General features: G+C 34.1%; 1 protein-coding gene across 1 annotated transcript; it reads right to left on the minus strand.

The window, feature by feature from the left end:
* Positions 1 to 3826: 3826 nt before the first annotated feature.
* LOC130413464 (cytochrome P450 4V2-like) lies at positions 3827 to 9126 on the minus strand. Its single transcript, XM_056738702.1, has 11 exons — positions 8897 to 9126; positions 8527 to 8639; positions 7981 to 8066; positions 7453 to 7643; positions 6475 to 6544; positions 5534 to 5660; positions 5245 to 5418; positions 5063 to 5165; positions 4822 to 4956; positions 4484 to 4663; positions 3827 to 4378 (listed from the first exon to the last, which is right to left on the minus strand). Exons 1-11 carry the CDS (start codon positions 9087 to 9089, stop codon positions 4215 to 4217), a joined length of 1536 nt encoding a protein of 511 aa, XP_056594680.1. The 5' UTR covers positions 9090 to 9126; the 3' UTR covers positions 3827 to 4214.
* Between the last annotated feature and the right edge of the window lie 205 nt (positions 9127 to 9331).

The following is a 9331-nucleotide window of genomic DNA, read 5'->3' on the forward strand; positions in this document are numbered from 1 at the left end:
CAATTTTGCAGATTGTCCCAAAACAGTTTTTTTAAGGTACATCCATTGTTTTGAGGGATTTTGTAAATTTCTGGCAATAAACAAGTCAGGGTGGGTGACAGTTTATTATTAATTCATCAAATTAAAGCAACATGTTTTATAATTATTTCGAAAATGATATTTCTTAATTAAATACATTTTTTAAGTTAATTTATTAAAATTATTACTCACAAAAAATAAATTTAAGCCTCTAAAAAGGAACCATATTCTTTCAAAGTACCATGTGTTTGTGTACGTATACACAGAAACATATATCATATACACACACACTCTATGTGGTGTGTATATACGTATGATGTGTGTGGTTTTTCTGTGTGCATGTTTGTGTATTAAAGTATCAAAATATGTATCAAAGAGGGATAAAGTCAGACTGCTTAAAACAGAGAGAGAGATAAAAGGCACACTCTCGCTCTGAAGGCAGCTCTATTGAGCTGAAACTGAGTGTCCCTCTTAGTGAACATTAGAATTTGACCCCTTGTATTACACTTTCTCGGGGCTATTTAGCTATACTTTGATTAAATTATATTAATGTAAGAGAAATTTTTGATTTTACTCTGCCTTGGAGGATTTGGGTAAGGAAATGTGAAATGTTTTAACTAGGATAAATTGGTGGCGTGACCCACATTTCTGCCAATTTAGGTGCGAGATTACCACGCCACACACTTCAAAAGGAAGACCGTCACGGCAGTATCTAAAGCCCTGAGCTATATAGCCAGTTGAGAATATGTGTGTGCTTGGTACAGTGCATAAAGACACACAAAACAAGAACACTTTCCTGTTTTACTTGTCAATGAAAAGTAAAACACTTATAGAGATCCACAATATATTTAGACTATATTGTTTATTGACTTGTCCTTTTTCCCTGTATTGTTTCCACTTGATATCGGATGTTGGTTAGTTGCAGTATTATATGATTTGATGAGAGGCATGCCAAGAGTGCAAATTTTAACTATTTTTTATAACTTAATGTTTTCAAGGCATTTATGTAAAGTAGCTCAACAGGTAGAGCATCAGCAGTGCAAAAGTTTGTGGGTTCGATTCCCAGGGAATAAACATGCAAATGCATACCTTGAATATTGTATGTCGCTTCAAGACATTTTTTAATGCACACAGCAAAATTTCTTATGTGCCTGCATGTTCATCAAATGTACAGTACACACATTAAAGCGGTCGTACTCTTGTATCAAAATAGTTATTCAAGTCTTTTCGCCATTACTGTCAGGCCTCTACTTTTAATGAGTTTTTCAAATGATAAAAAAGTTCATTATAGTTTTTTTTAGGAAAATTATATATTTTTATGATAATTATATTGTTTTACCTTTGGGAGTAAATAAAGTTACCAGATTTTAACTTCTTTTCAGAGTTTATGTCCAAATTCACTGTAAAATATAAAACTAATCATTTTAGACTTAAATTTTGGATTCAGTATTGGACTTTAGTAGTATGAATTTATTTACATCGGTCTGAATTTCACTATTGTGATTTTTATATGAAAGTCTAGGGATATTTGCAATAATTTACTATATAATATATAATCAGTTCACCTACATACTGTTCAGTATAGCCACAGTCACAAGGATCCACATATCATCAGGTTATGGCACACAGCCTGTTTGACAATTTATGTACATTCATTATATTCAGAGTTTGCCAGAAGTTCCCATGAATTTGGTTTATTTATGTGCATTCACTCATACCTTCTTGAACAAATTCACTTAAAGACCAATACCACCTCTCTGTGGTCAGGACACATCAATGCATTCATTTCATATTTAAAGTGTAGTGGAGGAAATTATAGTAACTGGGGGGAGTCAGATTGGGGTCAAATTCAATATTTTGAAAACAAATATTATTATGAATGAAAGTTGCATAGCGATTGAAGGCCATTGCATTTCAGCTGAACACAGTAATCTATTGCCTGTTAATCACAATACGTGTTATATTACCACGCATGCCTATGTTGCTTCAGGCAAGGATAAAAATTACAGTCTCCACGGGATACTCTTACTTTTAGTATCTTTTTAATTGTTTTGGGCTTTCTGCTTTAATAGGGAAGACGTGTGTGGTCACATATAGATTGCCGGCAACAACACAGCAACAATGGTTTAGCTATTAAAATAATGCAGTATAGTGGATTCTAGCTGACATGGGGAGGAGATTACACGGGCGAACACAAAAGCAAGCAGAGATAGGAAAGTTTTAATTATCTGCAGCCCTAAGGGACATCATCCTGTATATCTGCTCTCAACTTTCAAACAAACACATTGAGTTAAAAAGGGGAACGAGAATTAAAAGAAAACAATGGCTAAGAGAATAAGTCAGGTTCAAGACCCCATTCAATTTATGGGACATTTCAGTTTGTGTCTGTTTGTTTTGAAGCCATCTAAAAGCTACTTGAATCTTTTGAATATAGAAATGAACAAATATTTTAGCCGTAAATGACAGGTCATTAGTGTCATTTTTTTAATTTCAGATGTATTAAAAAAGCGTGATTTATTTCACATTTGTTTTGAAAGAATAATTACATGATTTAAAATGATTAAAGTAAATCTTATCAAACCTTTAAAGAAGAATACAAATATGGGTTTATTGAAGAAAAAAGTGTCTTCATACACTTATATACACATTAAAAAGAATTGTTCTAAGAGTTCTTTGCATTAGTGATTTTGAAGAAAAGCTAAATTTAGATCTAAGGTCCTTATAAGAACCAATTCTTTCACATATTTTCATAGTTTGTAATAAAACCAAAAAATTTAAATAACAGTTTCTGCAACTGAAAGGTGTGGAAGTTTAAGGTTCTTTATGCAACCATACAGCCCGACAAGTGTTGTAAACAAATACAAGTACACATTTAGGCTTTAATCTTTATAGCTTTTACATGCACCTGTTATCAGGTGAGATAATGGTTAATGAATAAAGTTGGGCAGAGTTTTAGGATTGTTTTATTATAACTATTACTTTCTAGTGTGATTTATTGTTTATTTCTTTTGATGCAATCAGGGGGTGAATTGTAAAAGGATATTAATAAGGTACCTTTCATAAAAAAAAGTATGTTAATATTTACTGATCATATAAACTCAAACATTTTCGTAACTGTTCATATCACTTTTGTTCCCTTTTACTGAAATCAATTCTGACTTGATGGTTAAACTGTTTCTTTTAAAGAGTGTACTATGAGGATTGCAGAGTTGTACACTTTTCAAAATTTACATATACTCTTGATAACATATATACACATACAGCCACAGAACAAATTAAGAGACCATTTCCTGTTTTCTGGGTTTATTATTTATAGGTATATGTGTTTTAATTAAAATCATTATTTTTGTTTTATTCTGTGAACTACTTACAATATTTATCCCACATTTTAAATAAAAAATATTGTTTATATTTTCAGAAAATTAAAACTGCAGAAACAGGTCAAAATAACAGAAAAGATTCTCTGCATTTTTCAAATACTCAAATACCTCAAATACTGCAAAGAAAACAAGAAAAAAAATCAGATTTTTGAAGCTATGGCCACAGTACATCTAGAAATGCTGATTGAATAGAAATAAAAAAGCATCTGAGGCTTTATAAAATGCAAAAACATTGAATTTTACATTTAATGTACTTGATGTTTACAGTTACATCATGCTTTAGATTAGATATTTTTGTCTTGCAGTCAATGAAAAGTCACTTTATCAGTCAGGGCCAGGTTACTATTGTCTTAGTGGGCAGTGCCTCATAATCAAACCTCGGGTTGGCACCAGTATCAGTATAACCTTAAGTTCACTGATAAAATCCATAAGCATTTGTTCATTTATTATTAAATCAAGAAAGTGGAGTGACATAAATGCATCATTGTGTCATTGCATAAATGCATCATTGCGTTGCTATAAAATTAAACTGTTATACAAATCTGACATCAAAGCTTGAGAATGAAAAAAACGAAATACCTTTTAATGAGGTGTTTTTAATAATGAATTAGTAAAATGTATTCTCAGAATTTTCTGACATGATTCATTTTATTGGTATCGAATTATTAAAAGGAAATTAAGTCTCTTCTGTATAAAAGAAGCTTTTAAATAAAAATTGTATTGATTCTGTACTCAAATAATTCAACACATTTTGTGTTTATCATCATGTTTTAAGTTACAGATGATTGTGCACATGTGTGCGATGCTGTGTATGTATTAGCATTTTCTGCGTTCCAGTGTGATCCAGATGCCTTGCTCCGGTCTCAGGACCAGTTCACCCTGTGGCCGAAGATCCTCCCTCTTCTGACACGCCACAATGTTAAAGTAACGCAGAACGGAAGCCAGAATAACTTTCTCCTCCATTATAGCAAACCTCTGGCCTGAAAACATACACGTTAATCTGTAAATGCTACCTTAAAGAAAACAAGGAGAGATAATGGCATGTAACTTTATGTGACGTGCATATCTGAGTCTGTATATCTCACCAATGCAGTTGCGAAGCCCAGCGGAGAATGGAATGAAGGCATAAGGATGTCGACCAATAGTATTCTCTGGCAGGAAGCGCTCGGGTCGGAATTCTTCTGGGTCAGGGAAGAAGCGAGGGTCACGATGGAGGGAGTAGGTTATGATTATGGCATTTGCTCCTTTGGGGACTTTGTAGCCACCTATAAAAGTTAGATACAATTAAATGATAATTATAAAACAAGTAAAGCACAATAATTTACCAAGATGTTTAAATCTAATCAAATATAATAAAGTAAAAAAAAAGATTATGTTGTATATGAATTGTTATTGAATAATGACAGACTGAAGTGTTACTCACTGATTACTGTGTCTTCGCAGATGGTTCGAGCAAAAAACGGCACAGATGGAAAGAGACGCAGAGACTCCTTTATCACACACTCCAGGTATCGTAGTTTCTTCAGATCCTCTGTATTAACAGGCCTCTCAGACTCACCTGACACACAAGCAGTTTCATTGACTAGTTCAAAGCTGTTCATGCTTCTGTAACTGTATTATGTAGCACACAATAGGAACCTGAACTTCTCGGATTGCAAACTTACCAAACACCTCAAAGAGTTCTTGCTGTGCCTTTCTTTGAACTTCAGGATGGGAACCTAACAGGTGTATGGCCCAGTTCATGGCAGCTGCTGTAGTGTCATGACCCTGCAAAATTCAGTCAAAAAATGCTGATTTAAAAACAGCATACGAATGTAAATAGCTATAATACCTTTTTGTGACTAACCTCAAACATGAACGTGTCTACCTCCTCCTGGATGTCTTTGTGAGTCAGCTTTTTTCCCTTCTCATCTGTCGTTTTCAACAGCATGTCCAAGAAAGCTCTCCTTTTCTTCATGCCCTGATCTGATTCGCTGTCAGACTCAATATAGCTGAGGTAGTCTGACCTCTCACGAATAACCTGTGTGAACGGGAAGCACGCACTGCCAATTGGTGTACAATAAGGATGGCACACAGTGCAAACTTCTAGGCAGAGTGTACTGTAGAAATACTGCAGACATCACAGCGATACTTACGCTGTCTGTGAAAGAATGGAGGATCTTAAGACTGCGGTTGTGTTCCCTCCCTTCACCGAAGTAGTTATATATAAAGTCAGGCCAGTACCAAGGCATCCTTTGGCGTCTGGTGATGATGTCACTCATTCTGCACCGGTCAGAACAAGAGGACTGAGATTTGGCAGTAATGGTGTATCCAACAGTATGTATATTGAGTGCAGTATATATTTTTTATAAATGGAGTAAGCAAATGCCCTGCAACATTTGGCAAATGTGCAGTATACAGTTTAGCCCATAATGCAATAAGTTTGACTTGACTTTTTATTACATTACAAATTAAATAAAATTAATGAACCACAACTCATATTTGGTCAAAATGAGGTAACGGCATGCTGCTCTGATTTTTGACTTAAAATGAAGCCTATGTTTGCTAGATTTTGGAACAGAGCCTTGGTGTTTACATAAACTGCCATGACTTGTACGGCCTATAAACTATTCAAACAAACATGGCTTAGAAATTAACATGATCTCTTTTAACCCGGCTAAACACACACTGTGTCATGAGTCTTTTGCAGAGTTACAAAACTTTCTGAAGATTTTACATACCGTCATTTTTTTAAACCATTAACATCATAAGTATATTGTATTGATATATTTATACCTTATAAGTGGCAAAAAACAAGTTACGTAAGATAAAGACATCTGCCTAAAGCATAAAGTATAAAGCACTCACCTGTACACATGGGTTATAATTAGATATGTGTTTAGGTTTAATTCTGTGAACTACTAACAATATTTATCCCACATTTTAAATAAAAACATTGTTTGAAAACTTAAAATGAAAACTTAAATTTTTTCTAGAAATACTGATTCAAATTCTCCTAATTAATTGCTATAAAATTTAAATGCTATACAAATCTGACATTAAAGCTCAAAACTTAAAGTAACTAAAGAGCACTCACCTGTACACACAGCGCACATAATCAGAATCATAGTTGCTCTGTGCATAGATTCTCTTTCCCATCGCAGTTTCTGAAATATAACATTTCTGTTATTTCAGTAAAATTTGGATACTTGATAAAAGTCTTCACACAACACAATTCTGCATGCTCCCACAATAAGATTAAGTTTAGATAAAAGTTAAGTTTACTAAAAATTTACAAAACAAAATCTGTTTATTGAAACAAATAAAACATTGGCCTAAAAATGCTAATGATATTAAATAGAATTAAAATAAATTGAAAAAAAATTGAATTCATCTTGTAGCAACATAAAATGTATTTTTTTTTCAAAGCTCATTGCTGTGAAAAGCGAGGTGTGCTATGATTGGCAAGTTAACCAATGCGTAGTGATTGGTTGAAAACTGCAAGCATGTGTTGGAAATGGAACGCTTCTTGGAACGTCAGGTTCCAATGCAGTGTGTGGTTACACGAGGTGTTTCAGGCAGTTCTGGGTAAGCATTCACTTTTAGGTAGAATGCATCTTTTGTTAATTTTACGTGTCTAATACAAACATGGGCAACTTATAACACACCAAAGACACAGAAATACACGTATTCGAGCCATATGATCACTTAGGCCATAAAATCAAACAATAAACAAAATGATTTGCAATTTATCAACAAAAAATGATACAAACCTGCCCTCAGAAGACCACAGGCCACCTGAATAAGTTGTGTTTTGTAATAAGGCGCACAATCTAGAATGCATTTGCAGGCTTCCCACACTTTTTGACTAATGAAGTAATGTACTTTGAATATTTCATTACTAGATAAGAAAGTTAAAATATTAATTTAAATTGCACTTAAAAAGAGGGACTTTCAAAATTTCAAAACACAAAAGATGTAGATAGAAGTTTATGGCCTTTCTAGTATTATAACTATAATTTTTATTGTATTGTAAATTCAGTTAAGATGATGTGAGAACTTGAAAATGACACACCACAGATGATGTCAAGGGCGCAAAGAGTGATGTGGTTAAAGCAGTTGAAGGGGCCTTTCCCAGCCTTCTTCTCTAGTTTCTCTACAAGCACTTCAGCTTGTTCATTCATCACCTCCAGGAACTCAGTCAGTATAGAGAAATGGAATGTTGGAGTCAACATCTTACGTCTGTGTCTCCACTTATTTCCTGTGCTGATACAGAGAAAGAAAGAAAGAAAGGTATCAGAACCGTGCCAATTTTTGACCGATTGCATTTGGATCATCTAAAGCTTATGATTTTATATTTTGTTCTTGTTTCATTGTAGATGAAAAGATGTTTCTCTTAAAACTTCTTTAGAGTTTAGTTTACCATTAAATCCCAGATTTTTGTTTCAGACATTGGTATTTTGGCAAATCTGAGCACATCATGATGTTAAGATCTTGTCTAAAACACTGGAGTATGGAAATACAGGTGTCTTCTCTGCGGGAATAACACTTTCCTTATTTAATTTGTATATATAAAACCAACTTGCTTTATTAGACAAGTTACCTCGTAAGTAGTCCAGTTCCTAGCCAAGGGTGCAGAAATTTGTATGCATAGGCTTTATCCATGTGAACAGGGTTATTGAGAACTGTCTGTGGGAGAATAAAAGATAGTCTTGCTTTAGGATTTGTCAAGAGCAAAACATCGAGCAGACTTGTGAAGCGGTCTCTGTGGTTAATAGAATTTTAACTGTATTACTATCTGATAAATGGCGAATAAACTAACAGAGCCCAAATATAGGGACAGACTTCTAAATTGACCTGCGGTTAATGTTCTTATTCGTTATATGCTCAGCAGTAGAAAGATATTTGAAACTTATTGCATGATGTTTGTGTGAAGACATTTTTTTTGGTTGTACCAGACACTAAACTAACATTCACCTTATTTATTGTCTGTAATTAAACTGACAGTATAGGGTCAGGCACTGTTTGTTCACCGTGGTTATCTTCCCCTCATATTGTGCAATATAATGGCACTATAGGTCAAGGAATAATATATGTGTGTGCTTGTGAATCAATGTATGCATGTAAGTCCACTTGTCTCTGACAGCACCTCAATAGTTTCAGCATGGTAAAGGATGAGGAACGGCACAGGTCCAATCCATATTTTAAGTAGAGGAGAATTCCGAAATTCATTTGTGTATCCAACCAACTGACAAAAGAAATCTGAAAGAGAGTTTTCAATCACTTAAAGTCACATTAAAAAAATAAATTGATTCCATGTGTGTGAATTAGATCAGGTCGAGTGCTTAGCTGTAGCTTTGAAAAGATGGGTATTGACACATAAAATGGAGTTAGGTAAAAAATCAATATATTTAAATTTGTGTGTATGATCACGATTTTTGTTACACGGTTTAAGTAATGTTTTTGAAAAAATAGACTATTATTTAATTATTGATTTATTTAATAAAGATTCCGCTCACCTCCTGCATTTGATTTAAACTGCAACGCATTCCCAATAAAAGGATAAATATATCCAATGCCCGGGACCGGTTTTAGCTCCTTCCAATTGTGCAGGTAGTTTTTCAGTAGCTGGTAGGTGACATAGCTCAAAAGAAATACGCAAACTCCTGCGGCTAGAAACCCAAAAGTATACACACCGACAAACACAACCATCTTTTAACACAGATGCACAGTGCATCTAGTGGCCAAGTGGCAGCTTTCCCGAGCTTTATCTAGTCTCGCTTCCTGGACTTTAGACTATCCTGCCCCAGGTTATTCTCTGTGAGCTCTGAGAATCACAAGTCCAATGACATTATCCTCTAGAATGTGGATTTGGCGGGCGTTTATTTATTTTTAAATACTAATATATAATCCTTTTTTATTTTTATTTCAACAAACACAAGTAGGCTATCAAA

The sequence above is a fragment of the Triplophysa dalaica genome, chromosome 2 (assembly GCF_015846415.1).
Source record: "Triplophysa dalaica isolate WHDGS20190420 chromosome 2, ASM1584641v1, whole genome shotgun sequence".
In the NCBI taxonomy this organism is placed as follows: Eukaryota; Metazoa; Chordata; class Actinopteri; order Cypriniformes; family Nemacheilidae; genus Triplophysa; species Triplophysa dalaica.